The 26,007-nt window shown below is 43.0% G+C and overlaps 1 protein-coding gene across 1 annotated transcript; it reads right to left on the bottom strand.

Annotated features, from left to right (window-relative positions):
* Positions 1-637: 637 nt before the first annotated feature.
* Positions 638-25,184, bottom strand: SRD5A2 (steroid 5 alpha-reductase 2). The gene is made up of 5 exons (XM_039697662.1): positions 24,886-25,184; positions 4,307-4,470; positions 2,427-2,528; positions 1,309-1,459; positions 638-771 (listed from the first exon to the last, which is right to left on the bottom strand). Exons 1-5 carry the CDS (start codon positions 25,167-25,169, stop codon positions 705-707), a joined length of 768 nt encoding a protein of 255 aa, XP_039553596.1. The 5' UTR covers positions 25,170-25,184; the 3' UTR covers positions 638-704.
* Positions 25,185-26,007: the final 823 nt, after the last annotated feature.

Genomic DNA, 26,007 nt, shown 5'->3' with positions numbered 1-26,007 from the left:
ACCCTAATGGCTGAAGATTAATCATCTGACAGTGAGGAAAGTAATGCTTAAGGAAGGAACACAGACATTGTGCCTGTGAGTGCCAGCTTCCATCTCCGTGTACCTCGCCTCACCTCACCTCTGTGCCATGGCACACGGCGCCCAGCCTTGTGCCAGCACAAGTTCCCTCCTGTTACACTGTGTTTCTGGGGGTTAAGATGGCTTTTAGATGAAAAATAATGGGCTGGGGAATTTTTGGGGGCAAATGAGACCCCCCCTCTCTGGTTTAAAGTGTGGCACTGCCAGCAGAGTGAGGCCATGAGTGCTGCAGCGTGGAGGCAGGAAGGAGCAGTTGCAGAAGTGCTATAAATTGGAGTGGCTGCTGAAGACTTTCTCCAAAGTAATGGGCTTATTTTTTACTTTTCTGCAACAATATTTAGCCAGTGTTTGTTCTTTTTTTTCTGATGTCAATGCAGGTACATATTTATTTGCCATAGATAGAACTGCACAGAGAAGCAAATATGTTTTTGGGGAGTCCTTTTGCCCACAACTACCTGCAATTTCCCCTCTAATTAAGATAAAAGCTTCCATTCCAAATTACCGCCTTGTCTGTTACAATCCTGGGACATCATCTGTACAATTAATTATAGTCAGACCTAGCATTAAAACTACGAATTGGAAAAAAAATCCTATAAAAACAAAAGAAAGAGTCCATATTTCAATCATTAAAAAACAAAAGGAATCAAGGCTTTCCTTGATTTTGGATAGTCCGTAAATGTCTTGAGATAGTACCTGAAAGAAAATAAGCAAGACAGTGAACCTGCATACATAGAGGGAAACTGCACAATTTCAATACAGATCAGCTGAGGAACCTTAAAACTGCTCCAAGCTGCCTTTCTTTGTTACCTCAGTGTGTAACTCTTCAAAAGAGCAGCTCCAAAACTGTTTACACCCAGTTATTTCATTAACTGATAATACTGCTAAGATTCTAACAGGCCTAAAGTAGAAATGTTAGGAATTCAGAGCATATCTATTCCAAAGGACTGCAGAGGTTGCAAGGGAAACCTTTAGGAAAGGCTCAGGTTTGCGAGGCTCAGTAAGGAGAGGCTTTAGCAGGGTGGAAGCAGTGATGCAGCTCAGGTCACATCCCATGACTGTCAGGCCAGGGGCACCAGCTCACTGCCTGCCTTACACAAATAACCCAATACACCTCCTGTACATGGCTTTAGATTTCAGTTTTATCCCAAATCCTGGCTCTGGTCCTCCTGGCATTTTGCAAACTGCATTCCAAGGGGGAGTAGTAGCATATGGCAAGGAACAGTTTGATACCTGTGATGGTGATAAGCACGTGGACCAATGCAGCAAAGAGTGAAAAAGGCAAAGGCGAAGGCGGGTAGGGACCAGGTTGCAATGGCAAAACCAAACCATTCCACGATTTCTCCAAAGTAGTTGGCTCCAGAAACGTAGGTGAACAGTCCTCCTGCAGCAACAGACCAAATATTTAATTTTTACAGTCATCTCCTGCACATGGAAGGTTCTTTCACATAAAGCCAGCAGCAGAATATGTACCCTTTCTTATTCAGCCCATAGCAGCAACCTAAATGTACTTCCCTGAAGCCAGTGGAGCCATGCCAAAGGGGGATCTTGCTTGAAATTCTTGTATAAATATAAGAATCAAGGGGGATTCTGACTCAGACGTTTCCAGCACTTTCACAATAATTTCTTTTCATTTGGAAAATAACTTAAGAAAGACCATTATTAGATTAAAATTATAATAATTACCATTAGCCTGTTCTTTTTATGCCCTAAAAATATTTCACAACTTCACTCTCTATGGGAATGCAAAATCTGCATCTCAGATTTTCACAACATTTACAAGAGGCCGGTAAATATTGGAGGTGAGAAACTCTAGGAGAGACATATCACCATCCATAGCAAGCCAGCAGAAGGAGTCAGTACCAAGCCCAAGAAATTTTTGGATTCCTATCCATGTTGCTCTACAGAGCTAGACATTTCCTGGAAAGGCAGTTCAACACCTTGGTGTTATTATTTTCCCCTAAAGTTTACACTTTGAATCCGCCTTTTGCACAGTAAGGAGATCCACTACTACTTCTTTCTGGGTGTGGAGAAGACTGTTTCCTTCTTTGCAGCTGCCTTTTGCAAAGTTAAAATCCTCTTCCTGTGTCCACTTCAATCTTCTCAGAATTACCAGCCAATTTGCTAAAATCTCTCCTCACAGTCCATGTTTTCCAGATACTCTTGATGCTTTCCTTGGAGTGTCTGCAGCCAGCTCTCAGCAGTCCCTGCAGCCTGGGGGGCACCTGAACCAAATACCTGTGCAAGAGCAGCTTCTCTGCCATTATTGTCACTCTCCTGTGAATTCAGTCAGAAAACATTATTTCTTCTGCTGCCCTACTTCCTTCAAGGAAGAGAGGACAGGAATATACCTTGAGGAATCTTGTAAGTGACTTCCCCGGGTTTCCTCAGCTGGCGCAGCAGGAGATCACTGTGAATGTTGATTCCCATTCCCAGCAGAAATAAGAGGATGCCTAAGAAACCAACAAGAAATGGATTAGAAAGGCAGCTCTGTCTAGATATCCCTGCTCAAGCTCATGGGTGAGGTTTGTCTTTGCAGCAGACAGACAGGGGTCATAATGTGAGGTGGGTGGATTCTTTTTCAAGTCAAAAGATGCTACCAAGAAGGCTACTGAACAGGACAAGGTGACTGGTGACACCAGAGCACTTTCAGCTGAACTTCCAGGTGACCATACTCCCCATTTATTGATTACTCATGGGGGGACACAAAGTACCCCGTGGCCACCACAGCTGATGACAGCCAGCCACAGCTGTGCACATTTCTTCAGAGTAAGCACTGAGTTGTAGGCAAGTACCAAACCCCTCATTTTACTGCTGAGCAAAGGGGAGCACAGGGACACAAAGCTATCCAGCACAGCACTGGAACTGGGAAAGGAACCTACATCTCAGCACATCTCGTTCACTGCCAGTGAGGCTGCCTGGACAGAGCTTTGGGCATGGATGGAAAACAGGTACTTGCTGAAGGATGCTGACATTATCTGGCCAGAGTCATCCATTGACCAGATTCCATTTAACTGAAAAATCAGAGGCATTTGATTGAGAAAGTCTGCAGGTGACATGCCCTTCACTTTGTGACATGCTGGACACTGAGAAAATCAGCTCTGACAATGATGGGAAAGCAAGAAAAGAAATAGTGTGTGCACTACAATGTATACATGAAAGACTGAACGCTGATAAAACCTCAGCATTTCCAGTAGCAACAGAAAGTTGGCAAGAGTCTGTAGAAGAAGAATATACTGTTTGTTTTTTCCTTAGTGTTTCAAGTACTGCTAATGCTGATTTTATTTTTTCTTTTCTTTTTTTTTAACATTAAATTTGTATTTTATTTATCATGAAAATGAAGTTATATGGTGTTTTCTTTGTTGGATGTGTGAGAGCTTACTAAACAATGTCCAGAATTTTTAGTAGGTGATGCTGTCTGAAAAGACTGGTCTTGCATCCATGGTCTGAAGTGGTACAGAGAGTACCTTAGTTAGTTTGTACTTGTCATATCCAAAATGTTTCCTCAGACCTCCATGTTAATCCTCATTTCTATGTTTACATTTAAAACCACTCTCTGTGCAGTACCAAATCTGTAATGCCATCTAACCACTCCTGTTCAGTTATTCTTTGAGGGATTTTACAGGGTGAAATGTAGCGAGGCTATTAAGTTACGGAATATAAAGGAATCGTATTAACCTACAACCAGACTGTGCATGATCTCTAATCTTCCCTTGTGCCTTACGTGAGAAAAAAAGAGCTCTTTGTCCCTAAAGCCTCATTCATGCTGGGGTTTTGCCCTGCTTTTCTCTCTCACTCGGAATAGCTGCATGGAGCACAAAGCTCCCTGGCTGGGCAGAGAAAGCCACAGCTTGCCCTCGCACACAGCCGCTGCTGCCTGCACACTTCTGGCTGAGCAAGGGCACAGCCCATGCACCTGCACCAGAGACTGCATCTCCATGGCCCACAGCAGCAGGAGGCTCTGGAGTGGTGTCAGTAAAACAAGGCTCGTGATTTGAGACTAACACATAACATGATATACCTTCAAAGGTGGCTGCCTAGCAGGGAAAAAAAAAAAAAAAGTTACTGCACATTTACTTGTTTTATCTGAGCCAGCAAGCAGGTCTTATGCTTATGCTGATTTCCATCACAACAGGTTTGATTCACATGTTCACTGAAGATTAGGACACAATTCAAAATGCTTACAAATTGCTTGGAGATTAGATCTTGGGAATCCTGCAGCTGTAATTACCTGATGTAAATCTGATGTCGGTGCACCAATCGTTTGGGTATTCAGCGCAGTAAATCAGGTAGTACCCCTGGAGGAAGCCATTATAGATACAGAATAACATGCCAAAGAAAAGCAATTGCAGTGGGAAAGGTCTGCCTCTAGTGAAGAAAGGGTAAATAAATGTCCTAAGGTAGATAAGAAAAAAAAGTCAGCACATTGCTCATGATAACATTGTATTTGCAATTTCTCTGCTGTAGGGAAAAAAACTTGAACAAAAGCACAAAGTAGAAAATAGGTCAATAAAGACAAAAAAATTGAAAATAACTGCAACAATATAAGATCAGCAATTTATTTGGAACGTGAAATCCTGCAGATACACATCTTTTTCTGGTCCTTCAGGACTGTACCCGAGGTGGGAAGTTAGAAAGCTCATCCAGATTCACTGATGCTTTGAGGATGTCTCTGTACCTTTCTCTATGCTTGCTGCTGAAAATGAGGAATTTGTGCCCACAAACTGCATTTTCATTTCAAGACTCGATTTAATGCTCCAGTGGGCCAAGGGAAGATTGGATGCTGCGGAGGGACACGGGGACATGGTGTTCAGACATCACTGATGTCTGTGAAGGGCAGCACCACCTGCAATACTGATTCTCCAAACAAGGATTACTGTGCCACGAGCATCGAGCATCGGGAGGAGCTTTGTTATGCAGAAGACATTCCTGATCCCTGAGGGCTTTAACCCATGGTGGCAGATGGGCTTGAAGGCAGTGTTGAGACCCCTCTGGCTCTCCCAGCCCTGCAGTACACAGCCCAAGATGTAACCTCCTGTCCCAGCCTCTCCCACTTCACTCAGAAGGAGACCCCCATGCATCTCTAACACACAACAGCTCTGTCCTGCTCTGCTTGGACACTGATGTAGGGGCAGAGCACTGGTTTTCCCTGCCTGGGGAGCTGCTTTACCTCCAGTCCCTGCCTCCACTCTGTGCTTTCAAGCTTTTCTTTAAAATAAGAAGAGCTACAGCCATAAGTTTAATATGCTAGACACCAAGATTTCCATGCAGCTACAGCACACAGGGCTTTCTTAGACAACACCTGTGCTCACAGTAGCATTAACATCTATGTGAGCAAATAACTGATGCTTGTATAATTTTAATTTATATATATGTTTGCTTCAGGTAGTTGTATCCCCCTTGACCCTTCGGGCAATCCATATCATCCCTGGGAGAGTGAAACAAAGAAGTTATATTCATTTTGAGTAAGTGTTTTCTTACCTGGCAAATTAAGTTCTGTAAGTGGAAAAATCTACACTCTGAATTTCTTTCTTTTGCCCTCTTGGGCTTTGGATGCTGCTCATTATACCAGTGTATAAGCATTGCTGATAAGTAATTCACATCCCATGTTGCAAGTGTCAATTTAAGCAAGCTGAGGCATAAAATCTCATAATATAAATCTAGATTAACTCATACTATGCCTGGAAATGAGTAAGCAGAGTACAAGCAGCAGCATGCTAATGTATTCACTGCTTTCCAAAGCAAGGCAGATTTCCAGCAATTAAGGCAGCTGTGATGCAGAAGTGCTAAATATTTTTAAAAAAAGAAAAACGTAAGAGGTATGGAAAATATTCTTCAGATAGTGGTATCACATTTATCATATTTATTACAGAATGGGAAGGAATGCTCTTTTGAGTAATGTTACCAATAATTGCTGGCTTTGCCCTTTGGGAATGTGATGCTGGAGTTATGAGTAAGCAAGGCCAGCTTTAGCATTCTGATCTGCTCTTGAAGTCATATTGACAAATTCGACCTGAACAGTTATGAGAAAAAGTGTGAAAATTGCAAATGTGGGCTTGAAGACAGCAAATGGTATAGAAGAAGGAATGATGCAAACCACACAAAATGATTTAGGAGGTGAATTTATACAGCAGATTCAAGTAGGAATGGCACTGCTTTATCCTTTGCCAAAACCAGTCAGGTTTAAGAGTCTCTGAGTTTTTACAGCTGATGCAAACAGGAGTTTCTCAGGTCCCAGAAAAACTGATTGTTTCCGTGCTGCTTCCTGGTGCTGCTATTGCTGTAGAGGTTATAGGCCCTTGAAGGTGGCTTATCCTGCAGTAACAGGAGGCCACAAACTTCTCTGCCAGGAAGTGCATACAGGACAGAAAGAATCTGCATGCAAAATAAAAGTACAATGGCAGGGGAGCCAGGAGGCACCAGCTTTGTTTAGTAGTTGAGGTAGTAAAATCCTGGCATCACTGTAATCCTGCCTCATAGCAGTTTGGACAATCCAAGTCAGGATTTCATCCAAGAATCTTTGTTGTGGAACAAATTCTCCAAGGAAATCTCTGTGGGTCTGTTAATCCAGAGGCCAGATTCAATTCTCTGCATGAGATTGTACTACATGGCTAGTTTAGGGTGCACAAACTATTGCTGATGAGATTTGAAAAAGCAACAGAGATAAAGCAGGGACATTTAATAGTTTTAAATATTCTATGGAAGAGTCTGAGGCTCTGCTGGAACTATTTTGCAGTGTGAAAACCAAAAGGGGCCTGAAGACCACCATTTTAGAATAACAGAACAAGTCTGGCCTTTTGGTTTTAGTCCAATGACAAATCTGACCTTTTACTTTTGGTGCAGTATTGATGACTAATTCATTACTCCTTTATTATCTTTACCAGCCAAAGGCACTATATCTGACTAAACCATTGCCAACAGCTTCTTTTTAAATGAATGAATAATGCATTATTCATTTTCTTCCCCATCAATTTTTTTCCAAAAGAACAGGTTTTGAAGAGAAAATCATTTGACATTGGATCAAATTTCATCTTAGAGGTATTAGTCCAGCTTCTTGAAAACTCTGGAGAGACTCACCTAAACCAAGGAAAAGTACAGGTTTGCTCTTCTTTCCACAGAAGGTGGGAATCTTTTCACAAATGTGGGCCTAGATGCAGTATTTCAGACAGTAACAGCTCATTTATCACTCTGGAAGCTCAAGGTGTTTCACACCTGAGACAACTGGGTCAAGGGTGCCAGGAACGGAGGACACGTGGTTCCCTCCAGGCCTGTGGACCACCAGCCTTGTGCTGTCTCTGCCCATCTGTGCCTCTGGGCAGACAGAAGCATGGATGGCCCTCCTTCTTCTGGGTCTAACCAGGATGAACAAAGGCCTAGGAAGCAGAAAGATTGCAAGGTGGGCAGGACTGATGTGGTGCCTTTCTCCTTGAAAGCAGGCACTGGCCATAACCCAGCTTTGTCCTACTCATGCTGGGGCACGGTCTGAATGCCCTGGCCCATCCCTTGTGACCCTGGCCAGCTTCCAGAAGAGAGCTACGGACTTCTCCTGACCAGGAATGCTCTGAGTCCTTGCAGGGATTTTCTGGGTGGCAGGGCCTGCCCTGAATGCCTGGTGAAGATGAACCAATGTGCCAAACGGTGCCTGAGAAACACTTCCCATGGTCTGGGCTCCACCTGCTCTGGCTCCTTGCTTGTGCTACCCTGACCTACAAAAAGTGGGGAGGGCTGGTGGCTCAGGTCAGGGAGGGCAGCCAAGCCCTCCCATGAGGGTGATGCCTTCAGGGAGCTCCCAGCTCATGCATACACTGAGCTGAGCCTGGAAAACACAGACAGGTGGGTGCTGTGCAGCTGCTGCAGGGCTCATGCAGTAGGTGAGACACCCTGCTCCAAATGAGGGCCCGTGTTGCAACCCCTTTCTCACTCCCTAAAAACTCCTTGCTGAGGTCTTGTCTGCAGTTCTCACCACTCTACTGGTACCTTCTCAGACAAAGACCTCTCTAAGTAGAGGACAGCTCTCTAGGCTCTGCTGCACCTCCTTCCTTATGGGGTTGTTTTCAATTTCAAATTTGTACAAATACCTGTATCTCAGGTGATAACAAAAACCTTGTGATTTTTGTTACACTAACCACCAGTCAGATGTGAAAGGATTGGCCTGCTATCAAACCATGGAATTACTTTCCATCTTTCTTGTGCACAGATTGACAAGATTGGTGTCCAAACCTGGGGAGATTACACAGACCAGTTCTCTTTGCACCAACTATTAACACCATAGTTGTCACTGGAATCACATTACTAGAGAGCTGCTGGCACCCTTAGCATACCTGACCACTTGGACAAAGGCTCAGGTCATTCACAAACATGATGGACTTCTATGTGGGGTGGCTGTGGTGCCTTACACAAAGCCTCTAATTATTCTGGAGAGTTATGGATGCCAAATTAGATGTCCTAAAGACATCTGCTGCTGATTAGTCTGCACGTACTTTCTGAGCCCCATTCTGTAGGTTATTTGTAGGTTAAATGCACTCTGAGGTAATTTTAAACTTTTACTGGTTTTGAGTTGTGTTACACACAACTCAAATATCTCACTGGATATTTATAGGAGAAATCTGTCAAGTCCACATCAGGACACAATCTGGCACCTAATTTTCCTATGGCCAATTAAAAATTTTCAGTTATCCCAGATTGGGTTAAAACAAATGTGATGGGTAAATGTTCAGTTCCAAGCAGCAGGCTAATTTGCTATCAGTTTAAAGGGAAAATAAAAGAAAATACTCCAAAATACTTTCAAAAGCAAAATTAAGCATTTTAACCCTCCTTCATCATGATATCTACAGATGTCCCAGCATCACAATGCAGGTAGAAACTCCTCACCTGTCATATTCCTCTCCTCAAACATCCTACCCTGAGATGCTTTACCTTTCCCTTCCCCACCTACTCTGCAACAGACTGAGAACATCATCAGCCAGGAATATTTAGAGGAAAAGTAGGTTGTTAGCAGCTACTTGTACTGTTCAGGGTGGACCATGTCCCTTTTGTTAGGGTCTGCACAGTGGGACATACTCTGTCACATTGTCAGGAACAAAATCTGGGCTGCACACAGGGGACACACCAGCAATGCCAGGAGGCAGGAACCATGCACTGCCCATCCAGCCTCTGCCACTGCAGGGGCAGGACAGACAGCTACACCTCTTTTCTGTACTGCAGCTGTGTCTCATCTCCTGGTGCAAGGAAACTGTAAATTCAGGTGCTGAGCTCTTTTTCTGGAGCTGATGCCCAGCCAGAGCTGCCTGAGGAGCCCACCAGTGCAAGGGCTGTGAGTGCCACTGGGTGATCCAAGCTGCAGGGCGCATCTCCTGACTGGAGCAGGGATGTTCCGCATCCCTGCATCACTGGGACAATGTGAAACCATCAGGTAACTGTGATCACTTCCTGGACTGTGGCCCAGTTTGGAAGCTCGTCTTAAATCATTGAACAGAGTCAGTGAGGGGAGCAAGAGAATTACCTTTTTATTTTAATCATGCAGATTTATCTATCTAGTGGTGACAAAAACAAAGTTGGAATGAACTCTCTTTTCCAAGACAGCAATATTTTTCCATATGCAATACCCTACTTCCATGTTCCTCCAAAGATCTTTGGACAAATGTTGATGGCTATAATTTAAGGAATAAGAAAGACAGATTTAAAATCATATAATCAATTGTATAAAACAATACTAAACCTGCCATATCAGGTTAATTTCTGAGGAGTCTATCTAAAAAAAATTGGGTCAATCTACTATCCTTGGGATATTTGTGGTTCATTTCCAAGATAAATCCCACCTGAAGCCTGTTATTGTAGGGACAGTCTTTCTTTGTGGTCTTTTAGTGCCAGATCCAGGGCTGATGAAGACTTCTGGCAGGAGCAGACTCATCTTTCTCGGGCAAGAGATAAAGGCACACAACTGATCAAAGGATGGGAGAAGGACGGAGGAAACCCTGAGACACATGGCACCATAACGGGGTTTCAAGGTGTTCTTGAGAAGCAAGGCAATGGGAAAGAGAAAGTCTGGGCAGCACTGATTTAATGCAAAGCCATCAGAAATGCAGTAGGATTCAGTGGGAAAATGAGAAGAGACTTGTAAGTGACTGCCATACTGAACCCTGGGGGCTGCTGAACTTGTACTAAAGACTTATAAGAATAAACTTATTTCAGACGAGAAATAACACACAATACTAGAAAATAATTTATTTGGGAGAGCTGAATAGCTGTGACCAACAGTCGTCCTGATACTGAAAGGAAGTTAGGTTGAATGCAACGAGATTTCTATTAAAGGTAATATAGAAAAAAACACTGAAGTAAAGAGCTGGGTAGGACTGGGAGAGGGAGGATAATCAGAAATTACAGACAAAGGCAGATTCTTTAATAAAGAGAAGAAAAATATTTGGAATAAATATTAATTCTTATGTTTCAGGGGATAGATTATATTCCATTGAAGAGAGGCAGAAGGTAGCAGCTGCTGAGGACAATTGGCCATCATTTACTGCATTTTGTTTTGAGTGATCTGACTCTGGCTTCTGCCAAGACAGAGTGCTGACTGTGAAGGAACCTCTGCTCTAATCCAGCATGATACCTTCAGGGTTTCATAATGTCTCATGACTCATCTAACATTTTCTACAAACTGAACATCTCAAAGATGATAAACTCCTTAGAATAGATTAGCAGTTGCTTAACACCAGCATTTTTGAGTAAAGCTCCAGAGTGGTACTTGCTGTGCTAGGAAGGCTGACACCATGGATGACAGCACTTGCAGAACAGTCAAAGGAACCAGCAACTGCACTTGACTTGTGGCCACAGAGCTAAAAAGAGATTTCAGGTTGAAACCTTGGCGACAGGTCAGGAAAGCATAGTTTCTTACAGCTGCCTTTGAATCAAGGGAGGTTATAGGAAAAAAATATTTTCAAAAGCATGTGTATCTGATGGAAAAGGCTAAAAAATGGTGCTTCTGTATCACTGTCAATTATTGAAGGAAAAAAAACCAACATGATGCATTTAATCTTAAGGAGTCTGTGCTATGTAATACTCAGTTCCAACATTATAAACACCTGAACTAGTCATTGTGACCAGCTAGAACTAGTCAGTAATGCCTCATTGATTGATATAAATTGTTAGCATGCTGTCCATTTAAGTAAGTGCCATGTAAAGTAAGAAGGATAAATACAGTTTATAGGTAAAGCTTAGTCCTCTTCACATTGCATACAGATATTATTAGATGTGCTATATTTAATGAAATATAAGTGGTTGGAAAACAAATTAGGAAAAAGGAAAGGAATAAGAACTTTAAAAGGGTATTTGGTTTTAATTAGTAGAAAATAATTGTGTAGGCTTGACTCCAAGGCAAAAATTTTTCCTTTTCTAAATTCACTGCAACAGTGGCCAGGTTTCAAAAGTGTTTTGTAATTTTGTTTATAAATTACTTCATTACTCCTCTTGGTTTTCTTCCATTATTTCTGAAAATGTCACTAGAAAATCTGGTGTCTCCCAGTGACTACCAGCATCCAGACAGAACCAACAAAGGAGAATTCTTCTGGTAAAAAGGCATTTGATAATGAAAAGCATCATGCTGGTTTTGCAGATATAGGATCAAAACACTGTAGTTCAGTAATTATGCATTTTCTAAAGGGAGACCAAGAACAGAACTGCTGGGTTTGGTGCACTATCAAGCCGCCTCTGCAAGTCACAATCCATCAGCAAATCACACTCAGTATACATTTATACCAGCATATTTGTTTCTTAAATGGTTCTGACTTGGTTTAAATACCAAATAGGTTTGAAATATTCTTAATTTTAAATATTATTTTATTTTCATTTGCTATTATCCAGCCACTTATGTTTTTCATTTTTGTTTGTATTGTGGAAAGGAGATCAGAATGAGAGCTGAACTAAACAAAGGGAAGGATGGATTAACTGCCCTTAAGCAAAAGCAACTAAAACAAGAGCCAGATGAACCAGATATTAATATATTTCTCACCATCCCTTCCCAAATTTGGCATATTCGTCAGAAAGATGGGGATTTTTAAAAAAAGTACTTTTCTCCTTCATGGCCAAAGAAGGTGAAGTGGAGCTAATAGAGCAAAGGGAATATGTCCCCTGTAGAGATCCCTGCTGAAATCAGTACCATCCCCTACAAACTCACAGTTTGTCCTCAGACACCACACAGCCAGGTCAGGGGAGTGCAGAATGTGCAGCCTGGGCAGTAACACCTGTAAGAGCCTCTTTGACTCAGAGCCCTGTGTGTTTGTAACAACAGGGGACAGGACTCACTTCCATATGTGACTTAGGTAACCCTATTTTCATGAAGTAGGTTTGTTGAGTGAAGGAATTGACATAAATTGGATATACCATAAGAGAGGGATGGTAGGAGCAGACAATGTCCTGTGTCTTGTCCTTAGATTTTTTACACCGTCTCACATGTTACTTATAAAAGTAACTTGGAGTTTCCTGGTTTAGAGGATGTCAAGTGGCTACAAAACTGATTGAAAGATTATATCAAGGAATAGTTCCCAATTGTTTACTATCAAACTAGAAAGATCTTTTGAGGGAGGTTCTGCAAAAGACTCTTCTGGTACTACTCAGTTTTTTCATTAATATTATGCCTCTGGGGGAAAAAAATATTTGCAATGTTTGTGGCTGACGAAGCTTTGAGAGATGCTGAGCACACCAAGAATGAAGACCAGAGTTTAGAATAGTCTTGAAATACTTGTCTGATAATTTTAAAACGGTTTATTTAATTCAATAAAGACAATGGCAAAATACTACACTTAACTAAGACCAAATGTAAAAGACAAACTGAAAAATGGGCTCGATAGGAGAGGGCATGCTGGTAGATGGCAAACTGGGCATGAGCAAATGATGTCAGGCTATTTTGAAAAAGGCAAATGTTAAAATGTGTTGTTGGAGATACCTGAGGTAATCTTTCCCCTTTGCATGGAGCTAGTAGGAGCTTAAATGATACTCTGTCCAGCTCTCTATAAACGACAAAGTGGAAGCAGCCCAAAGACAAACAGCTGTGGTCTAGGAAGTGTGATGTGAGGAAAGACTGAAGGACTCAGGGCTGTTTAAAATAACTAAGAGAAAACCAGTCATAACATCTGCATCATAACAATTGGCAACTGTATAAAAAGCTCCTGCAAAGAAGAAAAGAGTCAAGCATTCTCCTCGTCTACTGGGAGCACAGTAAGAAGCAACAGGCCTGAACAGGTGTATAGAAAATGCAGCTTAGATATTAGGGAAAGACAGTGAGGCATTGGAACATACTAGGAAACTCAATAAGCAGCAATTGTTAAGGACAGACTAGACAAATGCCCATCAGGAATGAGAAGAAAACTTGAGGATTGTATGTGGCCAGGAACTGCCTGGGAGTGGGAACATAGTGTTATTTTAGTCAGAGAGAGGTTCTGATGGACTCAGCACCAGGCCAGCTATCACAGTTGAAACCCTAATTAAACTTGGTCCAGATTTGTGCTTTCATGGGGATTAGAGGACAGGACAACTTGTATGGGGATTAAAGTTCAACTTGACTAGATGGATTGTGGTGATGACAAATGTGCAGATCTCACAGTGCTTCATGATTACCTCCACTGCTTGATAGTATCTAAAGGGCAACAGTACTTAGAGGTTATGAGAATATTTGTTGTTTTATCTAAACAATAGTGCGTCAAAACCTTAGCCAGCCAAAGGTATCTCCCTCTTTTCTTCTTCAGAAATAATCACTTGATATTTATGAAAACAGATCACTTTGTTCCTATTGCTAAACTGTGGGAGTCTGCCAAAAGTGCAAAATACATGCCAGAGTAACTTAATCAGACACTATGCTGTGCACTTCAAAAAGTTCCCCACTCCACTGGAGCAGAGTTCTAAGAGTTCACAGAGGCTGAGATCGTGAGCAGAACAGAAGGATGTGTCTACATAAAAACTGGCACAGGATGTGTCTACATAAAAATCCAAGGATGCACAGATCTGTGCTCTTACAACTGCACTTATCAGATCAAGTGTCATTATTTTCCATAAATTGCCCCTGTGGGCCGGAGAAATGACCAAAGGAAGACAGACAATTGATCATCTATCCTTTTTCAACATTAAATCTTGGTCAGATTATATTCAGACAACATACTGAACCTCTATGATCTCATGGCACTCATGGCAGTACATACGCATAGAGAGGAGCAAAATTTGAAGTGGCCAGGTCAGATCCTGAGTTTGTGCTTACATTAAAATAATCAGAGGACTTAGAAGCCTTTTTTGTTTCCCTAAAGAAAAACTGCCATGGGCTGATTCTGAGTCACAATCGTCTGTTTCCTGGCAAAATATGTCAAAAGATTTCCTGACAATGAAAGCTGCTGAGTGAATCACTCAGCGTAATGTCAGCATCATCTCTTGATACCTGAATATTGCCCTCTCACATCATGACCTTTTCCTTCCCATTTCTTCTCACTCCTGCCCCACTACTGCCCTAGCTGTTGTTGACAACTCTCCTACTTGTCCCTTCCTGTGCTCTTTCAGCTGACATTTCTGTCTCTTCTAGCCCTGACTGTAAGCCTCACAGTGGTTTTTATTTCTCTGCATTCAAGACAGGTTGTATTTTTCCTAATCCATGTTGCCAGAACTCCAGCTAGGAGACTAGTTCTTCTCTGTTGATAATCCCAGCAGCCAGAAAAGCCTTGCTCTGTCCCTACAGTGCCAGCCTAGAGCGTACTTGGCTGGATTGCAGGCTCACATTCTGTGGTCCTGCTTGTAGCCTCAGCTGAACCAGAGGAACAGACTCTAAAAATGTTAGCTTACGACCTTTATGTGTTTGAGCAGATACAAATGCACTTCTCAGACAACTCCGCCAAGTTTAAATTGCTTTCCCTAGGAAGAGTCTGAGACATGTCTCACTTTAGCAACCTTAATCTGGGCCAAGTTTTAAAATGTGAATGCTTTAATGATTCTTTTTTTTCTTTTTTTAAGGTTCTAAAGAGAAGCAAACAGGCAAAAAAACCCTCAATGGCGTAATGCAAGTACTTTTCTTCCTCTCTGTCATTTCTCAACATTTCTTCCTCTCCTGTTCTCAGGAGCAGTAGAAGTTTAATAGAGGTCCATGCACTGTCCTACCCAGGTGTGTGACAGGAGTCACTGGAAGGTTTGCTTAGGACACAATGTCTGGAGGTATTTGCACGTGCATCTCTAGCAGGAGACCATGCTAGCATTACTATACTTCTTTGGGTAGCCCAGCTAACTTATTCAGAGCTCTCTGTAGCCTTCCTGCCCACCTTGAATGATGGCATGATTACCTAGATCAAGGTAGTAGGAAAGTCATCTTTGTAGGAAAGTCACCCAGCCCATCTTCCCCCGTGTGCCAAAGAGCTGCAAGCCACCACCCTGCCTCAGGATCTGCTTCAGCAAAGTCCTGCCTGGGAACTGATCTGTTCCTTAGCATCTCCCCTAGCAAACCCTCTTTCTCTAGCAGACAGCACATCTCTTTGAAGACAGCTTTGGTAAGGTGACATTTTCCAGAGCCATTTCTGGGAGGCAGTCTCCCAGCATGGGAGGTGCTGGATTAAGTTGAACTCTAGCACTGTTGTAAGGAAAATGGTATTTTATACCTGGCTAAAGCTGGCTGTGGGTGTTGCTACTGTATTACATGTTTTTAAAGAGTAGTTAGGAAGGAGGAGGTCAAAGCCAGCTTCCTTCAAACAGGACCTTTTTTCATTGTTGTTGAAGGTCACATTTGGATACACCTTCCTAGGAATGGTGAAACTTTCTGCCCATCCTTAGGTATTAATACAGTAGTAACTGGTGCTTCAAAAGTTCACAGTTAATGTAGAATTTAGCTGGTTCTTAAAATAAATTTGGACTTGTATAAAAATTAACTGTTTTTTCTTCTTATGAGTTGCCTTTTCTCATTTTCCTACATGGAATATTTTAACTAATATTTTACTTGGGTTGTTTGGGCTGGGGTTTTTTTTGTTTGTTTGGTTTGTATTTTTTTGTTGGTGGTGGTGGGTTTCTTTTGCTGTTGTTGTTTTTGTTTTTTGTTTTTGTTGTTATTTTGTTTTGTTTTGGTTTTGTTTGTTTGTTTTATAACAAAACAATCCCATTGCTATTGTTATAACAATGAGATGTTGCAAAAATCATTAGAATGTCAGCTGAGTGATCAGGAAAGAGGAACACAGCTACCAATGAGATGTTGCAAAAATCATTAGACTGTCAGCTGAGTGATCAGGAAAGAGGAACACAGCTCTTACATTTAAATGGGGTAGATGTATATGAATTTAATTATTTGACCAAATTCAGTAAGGATCACCCTACTGAACAATTCACCTGCCACATTTAAATCGACTTCTGGGCAGAGAAGAACACTTGCGAGATGTATAAATTAAGAATTGTCTCTTAATTTAAGTTTGAAAGTATTTCTTTATCATAACTCTTCTTGCCCAAAATTAATTTTGAAGGAGATACCAAGAATATAACTTACACCAAGGGAATGTGCAGTGTCTGGGATGGACACTGATTTATAATCATACTACTAGGAGGTTATTTCACGATTTTATTTTTCTAAATGGAGCTCCATAAAACTGGCAAATTCCTTAATTATACAAGATTTTGAGTACACAAAGGGGCTGTTTAAGTGTATCCTTTTGTCAAACAATATTTATTGGCTTAATATGAAAGTCCTACTTCCTCCTTAGTGGCTGCTTCTACTATGATAAGAAATTTTCAAAAATCAGATTTGTGGAAGGATCTGAAAAATCAGATTCTTGAAGGAGCAAGATCCATCACAAATTTCCCACTGGGCATATGGAGTGGACCTTAACACTTTTCTTTTGGTTTTTATTTCCTTATTTCCTACTTAAAAGACTAGGAAATAAAAGAGTAGCCCAAATAAGGGAATACTACAGACATGTCATGATTAAAGTTTTGGTTTTTATTTCCTACTTAAAAGACTAGGAAATAAAAGAGTAGCCCAAATAAGGGAATACTACAGACATGTCATGATTAAAACAAATACTTTTTTTCTTTGGTAAAAACATTACTATTTTCAAATAAAAAAACATTTACAGAAACTCTTGTATATATTTTTTTTCTCTCTCTGTCTTAGTATAATCCTTTATAACTCTGCTTTTCTGATATCAACGCCGGGAATGTGGTGATGCAAATCCAGATCTTTACCAGATCTTTGCCAGTCTTACCAAAGCCCAGTGGGGTTTGGAGCTCAGAATGTTATTGTCCTAAAGGATTTGAGCTCATAGGATAGCAAGTGCTTTAAGTTCCTCAGTGGGCTCAAACCTCTCACAGGGGAGATCTGGGCAACCTTCCTGTGCCTTGGTGATGTCCTGGTGGCTGGGACTCAGGTGTCTGCCCTGGGACTGCAGTTTGGACAGTTCACTGCAGAGCAGCTGCACTGACACCCACCAAGTCATTTTGTAATTAACAGCAGCAGCGAGGTCTCAGAACAGGCATGAATACCCCTTAGTGCATTTAAAGCTGCCTGGTAATAACAAAGCAGCAAAAGTGAATTAGCATCTGATACAGAGATACTCCTAAGAGGCATGTTGTCTTGAAAAGAAGTGAAGAAAGATAAACTCTTAAGTTATCTCTGCAGAAAATCTTCCAAACCAAGAGACAAAAGGAAAAATCACACGGATATAATTTGGGCTGGGCAAAAACAATGGTAATGCCAGCCCACTTTCCATTGGGAAGAGAGTGTATAGATAGGATTATTTGTGCTAATTGTTAGGAAGGCAATCAGATAGTATTCTGAGAGCAGATTTATGAAGATATTTCATAATGCTAGAGAAGGCTGCAAGGAAGCAAACTCCACACCACTTCTAGGTACATAAGCATTTTACAATTCTGAGGCAAAGCATATGAAGAGATGCTTTTCTTGGCTATTAATACATTAATCTGAGGAACCTGGATAAAAATAGCAATGAATCCAGTATTTTCACAGAAGAGAAGAAATTATATATTAGCATTACTGTAATGCACTGGGATGCCTGGGGAGCAAGGAATACATAGAAGAGGCACAGCAAATGGCCAGCCTCTGTTAGGGGTATTGCTGACAGATCTAGAATTACTGCCAAGGCCAAACAGCAGGAGAGAGGATGCAAATGTGCTACTGTGTAGCTGGTGAAAGCCAAAAGCAATCTGATCAGGGTCTATTCCAAAGCATCAAGGTGAAGGAAAAGAGAACAGGATTTGTTACTTGTCAAATACCTGCAGATTTTGTATTGGGAGATTAATTATAGAGGTTGTAAGAGGTCAACAATAGAAATGTCTTCAGTTATTGACACTTAATAATGGTGACTTTCTAAGACCAAAAGATAAAGTAACTATTTCTGTGGAAAAAAAAAAAAATCTCTCGATTGGATCTATTTGACCTGGTGGTTATTATCTGGTCTGGTTATATTCACTACTAGCAAGGAGAGTACCACTTAAATATATAAATATCATTCACACTTAATCTAATTTCTGTTTGTCCACTTTATGTTTCAAAAAACATAACTAAAACTCTGTATGAACTAATGCAGAATACCTCTAAAAATTATGAGCATATTAATTTATAAATTACTTACTCATTTGGAGCCTCCATCCTTCAGCATTTCTCTGGAGGCTTGAGCTGCTTTTCTTACTGATCACAAGCAGGTATTCCTACTTGAAAAAAGGGCCAGTCCAGGTGTGTCCAGGTAAACACAGCACCTGCCTGACCAGCCAGGCAGCACAGGCAGGCACTGCATTCTGCAGAGCAGGGGAGAGCAAGAGCCTTTTTCTTTCTTCCCCCCAGCTTAGTTCTAGAAAGAGGGAAACTGGCCAAAAGAAGTGTTAAAAACTTATGTGAGGATGTAGTTTTCAAATGCTCCTCATTTCCCATTCTCTTGCCACGAAATTCTGCATTTCCTGATCTCTTTAGAAATATATAAATTTGTAGAAAACCAACTACAGGCACACCAAATGGGTCACCTCCAAGCAGAGTCTGGAGTCCAGCTGCATCTCAAAGAGCAGCCTTACTTACTGTCTCTCAGATTGACTTCAGTAATGAAAACAGCATTGTTTTTCATTTATTTGGTTTCTTAATATATTAACTGAATAAAATGGAAAACAAAGATTTGACTTGATTGAAAACAAAGTTGCAAGAGAAGAAAATATATAAGTAAATGTAATTCTAGGTGGTCTTTGAAACTGAAACGCCTCTTTAAATTGCTCGTGCCCCAGATATTAAGGGCAGCACAGGAGGGGCAAATGCAGCACCCTGTCTTTTACACCTCTGCCTTCAGGATTATCTTATAAATCAGTGTGACAAGGCCTTCCCTGCTGCTATTGTGCATGGTGGCATCTCCTCTGCTCCCTCACCACCCTATCTGCCTCACTGGCGAGAGAAATGCAGCATGAAGAATTATGTGGGATTGGATCACAAAGGTTTCCTCTCATTGCTGCATGTTGTGTTTCCCACCTTTGGTTTTGAAGCTGGACTGCAAAATGGAAGGGCAGCAAATGGGTTTCTCCTCGCCACCTGAGGGCTTCTGCTGGCATTCCCAGCACGGCCCCTCCAGCAGGAAAGGCTGTATTACAAACTGCATTTCAAAGTAAAATATGTGTAAGTCATTTATCACAAGAAGTGTTCCTGTACTTACATCTTACACCACTCATCATTTTCAGCTCATGACCAGCTTTCCACAGAGATTCCATATACAGATGGCAGGCTTGGCAGTCATTTCTCTTCTCACTTCTTCCTTTTCTCTACCTTCCCACCCCATCACTTTTGGAGGCCCCTGCAACCACAGAACCTACCCTGGGAAAGTGAAGATGCTATGAGCTTACTGGAAACAGACGTGAAAACTCAGAATTCGATTTTTTTTTCAGATTCCAAATAATTCTGATTTAAAGAATGTTATCTTTAGCACCAGAGAGCATCTGAACTTGACGAAATTCACTCCATGCTGTGCTAATAAAGTGCTCGTTGAGGCACAAAGAGCTGGCTAACTCGGGAGAGCAGCCAAAGAGGCCGGGGCCGGGATTCCTCCCTTCCTTGTCCTCTCCTCAGCAGCAGCAGCAGCAGCAGCAGCTGCCTTCATCCCTCTTCATCCCTTCCTGAAAGCCACAAAGAGAGAGGCTGCTGCCTAGCGGTGGCAGACAAAGGCAGGGAGCGCTCTGCTCCCACGGCTCCCCACGGGCCACTGGGCAAGGCAGGATGGAGGGGAGGTCTCCCGGCTCCATCCCCTCCCTCCCGAATCCTCCCAGACAGAAAGTCTCTGCTCCGGGCAGCCCTGGGGAGGGATGGCTCTCTGGCCAGCACTCACCACCCGGGTGTCCATCTCCTTTCCCTGCCAGCAGTGGGCTGGATGGGGCACAGCCCCTGCCAGAGCTGCTCACAGGACTCCTGCAGGCCAGCAGAGAGGTTCTCTAAAGTCCTTGTCAATGAGACACCACCAGCGTTAACCCAGCTTCCAGAACAGTATTAGGGTGGTCCCTTCAACACTCCAGCATAATCCTCAAGAACCTGATAATAAATACAAAATTACTACCGATTAAGCTGGCACAAATTCTAGACAAGCAGTGAATATGGATGTGAGCAGGACAGCATTTCTAAGCAATATGCCCATATAGAAAAGTTATTTAAAAATGAAGGAGATACAGTGATATAAACGAAAACCACTCCTAAGGAGCAATAGATTGTAACCTTGGTTACAATCCAGGTTACACCAGCTCCAGAGTGTTCTAAGTAGCCTGGAAACATAGGATGTCCCTCTATGACTCCAAACAGAAGAGTGCTCTCCCAGTCTGTAAACATCGGAGTAGGATGGCGGAACAGGAATCTCTAGGCATGCTACTACAACTCTGGCACTGTGTCATACATCACACACTGATGTCTTCATTTTAAAATGGATACAGAAAAAAAAGGAGAGGGGAAAAAAGCCACAGAAATTATCTGAGGACTGAGAGGGGAAAAAAAGTCTTGCATTGAGGGTCTGCTGTGGTTCAGTGATATAATAAATCTAGTTTACGATACCTCAGTTGAAATAAAAAAAATTATTGTAGCTATTTGACAACATGTCCAAAAGCAGGACAAGTTAATTATGGTGGCTTAAACCTGTTCCTAAATTTATGGAAAGGTAATTTTATCCTGACCAACCTCATGTCGGATGAAGTATCATGTGTCTGCACTACTCTAACTCTGTGTCGGATCAGGAAATGTCTGTTCCCCTATATCTGGCATAAATCCACCACAAACCCATAAATTCAGCATAAATACAACATCATGTACTTCAGCATAAATACGATCACGTGCTTCTATATTATCTGGATCAAACTGATGCTGACAGAGGACTTGACAGCTCTGTAACAAGCAAATTAAAACATGATCCAGTGCTGTGTAAGTGATATCATGGTAAGAGAATACTGAAGGACACTAGGGAGTGCTTTAATTTAGCACAGGGTGAATAGAAGGAGCAAGGCCCACTGGGAGAAAAATCAAGACCACTCAAATCTAGGCAATACATTTTAAACATGTTTAAGTAAGGGTAAAAGAATTTAGAAGACAACACTACCAAAGAAAACACTGGATTTTTCCATTTTAAAAATGGTGCATTTTTCATTTTCAGGGGTTTTCAGACCAAGACTTGAAGTTACTCTGAAATATGTGCTTCAGTCTAAAAAAGGAGCTACTGGGGCAACACAGCTGGCTAGAAGATAAAGGAAGGCAGAACAGCTAAACACAGCAGTGCTTTGAAAGTCTGTGTTTCTCCATTATGGATTACAATGTCCTTTTGAGCAGACCTCTGATGAAAACTTCCCTTCCTCATGTATGTTTGCTATAGTAGATGGGACAAGGCTAGGAATTATAAAAGCTCCCCTGTGGAGAGAAAGAAGTCACTAAATTATGCAATAATATGCAAAGAAAATGTTTCATACAAACACAGAGGAATGCTTAAGTACAGATACCAGATGATCAGTAGTAAAAGTAGGAGTGGATTAACAAAATATCTTTATGATTAAGAGTGGAACACCTTTATTCATTTCAATATTTTAAAGTCAGAAAATGAAGTAGGCTACACCCATTAGGTAAATGCATTTTTATTATTGATTGATTTAACATTTTACGTATTATCCTTGCAGTCAAGTTTAATCACAGAAGTACTTAAAACTGATGTTAGATTCTTCCAAGTAAAGATAATAAAACTAAAAGCAAAACAAAACAAACCCCCCCCAAAAAAAGTCAAACTAGATCCTGACTGTTATGTCAAATTACTGAACCTCTTTTCAAACACTGTATGGCAATGGAACTTTCTAATGCAGTGCCACCAGTACCCCTTGGTAATATGATTTATTCAGCATCGTTTTATAGACAAACAGCCATGATATGCAAGTGCACATAATATGTAAGTGCACTCTTTCCACCCCTTTTTCAGTTCTGCAATAAGACAGCTTTCCCACCAGCATTGTCACCAGGATGTGGTGGCACTCAGCATGGAACAGGGAAGCCTAAATTCCCATGAGGTACTCCTTAGAAAATCCAGGAGCTGCAGGTGGGTTTAGACTGCAGCTGATTCTGGATGGCAAAACTTGTGAATGCCCAGAGGTCAGGGATGTCTCCTCCATCATTGTCGTTTTCCTCCAAGGACTGAGTAAATCCCATTCTTTTAGTTAAAGGCTTAATCCAGATTACAGTTATTGTGCCACTTACTGATTGCTAAGAATTTGACCCAACCTTCAGAGGGTCTAAGGACTAAAAAATTCTAGGTAGCTAAAAAGTCTGGAAAAGAAGAAAGCTGCAGAAATTCTGTTTAACTGTAAGATATGCTAAAGGCTAAAAAATTCTCTGTAACAATAAATTATCCTATCTGCTAGAAATTGTAGATAACAATTAGCTGATTGTTAAAATTTTCATGCTATCAAGAAGGCTCTAATCATAAACATAACCATATGGCCATAGATCATTCTACCAAGGATCCCTCAAAGAACCTGCCTGTCCTACAGTATTTCAGGCAAAACCCAGAAAAATTCATATTTTGTGGTTTTGCTGTTTTTTTAACATTTAGCAGAGTATTAATATTTAAAACAACATTTCAAATATTAATTGAGTGAGCAGAATGTCAGAATGGCTTGTGTGAGAAGGGGCTGCAGCCTGTGAGAATAATGTTGGAGTAACATGCTGTGTTAGAAAGAAAAGTTTTATACAGACTTGGTTAAGTGAGGGCTTTTACTTTTACAAGAGAAGAAGGAAATTCCAGCGAGAAGATGAGAAGATCCCTGAACTGTCTGGGAAAGAAAATGTGTGAAAACACAGAGCTTTTGTGTAAGTCCAACAGTAAATTTGGAAAAGAAGCCACAGAGTCAATAGGTAGATATCTATCACTGGTACAGTGATATTTCTTTCAGTCATCTAGTGGTGTTCTTTGATAGTTGTGTTTCTCAAACAATCAGAAATTCTTGATAACAGAATGCATTAAACTACATTCTGTATAACTACATATAATCAATACATATTGCTTTCTGGAAGCGAATATGTTACGGGTGTGTCCTAGAGCTGACTCCTGCAGCAAAGGCAATGGGAGTGATAACAAACACACGTCTAAAATAGTGTTAGCAATGTAAACCATTCTCTGTTTAAAATTTCTCCAGAACAGCCTTGAGTTTCTACCCCTAAACTATCTGTAGAGATACTGCAACTGGATTTTCAATATATTGATTTTGGTTGAGTAGCAAATAATAATTTCTGAGCAAATATTACAATAATGTTTTCTATTTCTATGAAGCAAACAAAACAAAAAAAAAGCAGATATAGGAATGGTGGTGGAAAATGGCAAATCAAGTCAAGGTTTTGCCTCAGAAGTTACATTGCTCTTTACTACACAATGGCATAACATTTTCACATGCACTTGCCACTTGTGAATAATTTTTTTTTTTTTTCCATAAACAGATAACCAAAATTCAACTTTCTCATGAAAGAACTCCACAGAAAATGGAAGTGGAGCAGAAGATGGATTCCAGTGATATTTTCCAGAACCAAGTCCCACTGACTGCAGAACTGGGTGACAGCTGTAGTAACTCTTCAAAGTTATCACCAACACTGGATAGAAACTCTACTATTTATTGAGCTCCTGATCAGTAAATACAGAATTAATTAGAGTTACAGCATTTGTTGACTCTGATAAGACCAGGTTTCGAAAAAGAAAATATATGAAAAGGAAAAAAACCAAAAAACCAGCACAAATCGGTACTTCGGTGGCAGAGCGGGGATGAGGAATTGAGCACAAAGAACCAGCTCAGGTGCCGTGGCTCTGCCCGTGCGCTCCCGGCGCTCCCTGGATTTGCTCTCGCCCAGCCTCGCGCGCATTCCCACGGCCGCGCTCGGCCGCCGCTGCTCCCGGCGCCGCACACGCGGCGCTGCTCCTGCCCGCAACACGCGCTTCCTATCTGCCTTTACATAATATTTGGATGAGTTTTATCCAAACCTTTGCTTCAACTTAGCGAAACCTTCTTCTTTTTTTCTTTTTTCTTTTTTTCTTTGTTTTTTTTTTTTTTCCCTCCCCCTAAGATTACAATTCAAAGCATCCATGCTCTCCCCTGCTTCAAGCATCCCCTGCTCCTTCCCCCGGCGGTCGGGCCGGGGCAGAGATGCCCACCCGGCCGGTCCCTGCGCTTGGAGCGGAGCCCGGGGCGCGGGTGTCCAGCCGGGCTCGGGCGGGAGCGATGCTGCGGCCAGGACCTGCCCCGGCTGCGCCCGCTCCCGCAGCTTCCCGTGGTTTGTTTTCCCGGGGCGAGGCGGCCGGGAGCCGCGCCCGGCGGCGGTACCTGTAGAAGTAGTGCCAGCAGAAGAGGCAGCAGAGGAGGCGGCAGCCGAGCGGCTCCAGGCGGGGCGGGCTGCGCAGCGCCAGCAGCAGCGCGGGCACCAGGAAGGAGGGCAGCTCCTGCAGGAACCAGGCGCAGCGCGCCGGCAGCCGGCCCCGCGGCCGGCACAGCCGCTCCTCGTGCTTCCCGTAGCGGGACGGCACCCGCAGGTGCAGCGAGAGCTGCAGCAGCGCCAGGGCGCCCAGCAGCGAGCTCAGCGCCAGCACCAGCCCGGGGAAGCACTGCATGCTCGGGGGCTGCGGGGGCAAACAGCCCTCGGCCAGCGCCAGCCCCGGCCTTATGAGAGCCGCGGCCGTCACCCCGCCCCGCCGCGCTGCCTCCCCGCGCCCGGGCTCGTCACAGGGCGCAGCCCCCCGTGCCGGAGCGGGCGAGGCGCCCGGAGGGGAGATGACCCTCTCCATGCCTCCCTCCCGGCCCTTCTAGAGGGGAGCTGTCCCCCTCCATTCCTCCCTCCCGGCCCTGTCCGGCCCGTCCCGTCCGAAGGGGAGCTGTCCCACTCCATCCCGTCCCATCTAGAGGGGAGCTGTCCCCCTCCATCCTTCTCTCCTGCCCCGTCCGGAGAGGAGCTGTCCCGCTCCAGTCCTCTCTTCTACTCCGCCCGGAGGGGAGCTGACCCTCTCCATCCCTCCCTCCTGTCCCATCTAGAGGGGAGCTGACCCCCTCCATCCCTCTCTCCTGCCCCGTCCAAAGGGGAGCTGACCCTCTCCATCCCTCCCTCCCGTCCCATCTAGAGGGGAGCTGTCCCACTCCATCCCTCCCTCCTGTCCCATCCAGAGGGGAGCTGACCCTCTCCATCCCTTCCTCCCGTCCCATCTAGAGGGGAGCTGTCCCACTCCGTCCCTCTCTCCCGTCCCGCCCGGAGGGTAGCAGTCCCCCGTCGCTCCCTGTCTCTCTCGCCCCTTCCCTCCCGTCCCCGCTCCGGCCGCTCCCGGCGCCGGTCCGATCCAGGCCGGCAGCGAGGGCGGAGGCGGCGGGGAAGGAGCACGGGAGGGAAGCAGGGAGGCCGGGTCGGGCGCGGGTCGGCCCGGAGCGGGGCGCGGCCGGAGGGGCGCGGGGGTGGCTCTC

Source organism: Passer montanus, unplaced genomic scaffold (genome assembly GCF_014805655.1).
Source record: "Passer montanus isolate IOZ18808 unplaced genomic scaffold, ASM1480565v1 scaffold12, whole genome shotgun sequence".
NCBI lineage: Eukaryota > Metazoa > Chordata > Aves > Passeriformes > Passeridae > Passer > Passer montanus.
Note: the sequence above shows the minus strand (reverse complement) of the source record. Positions and strands in the feature narration are given on the sequence as shown.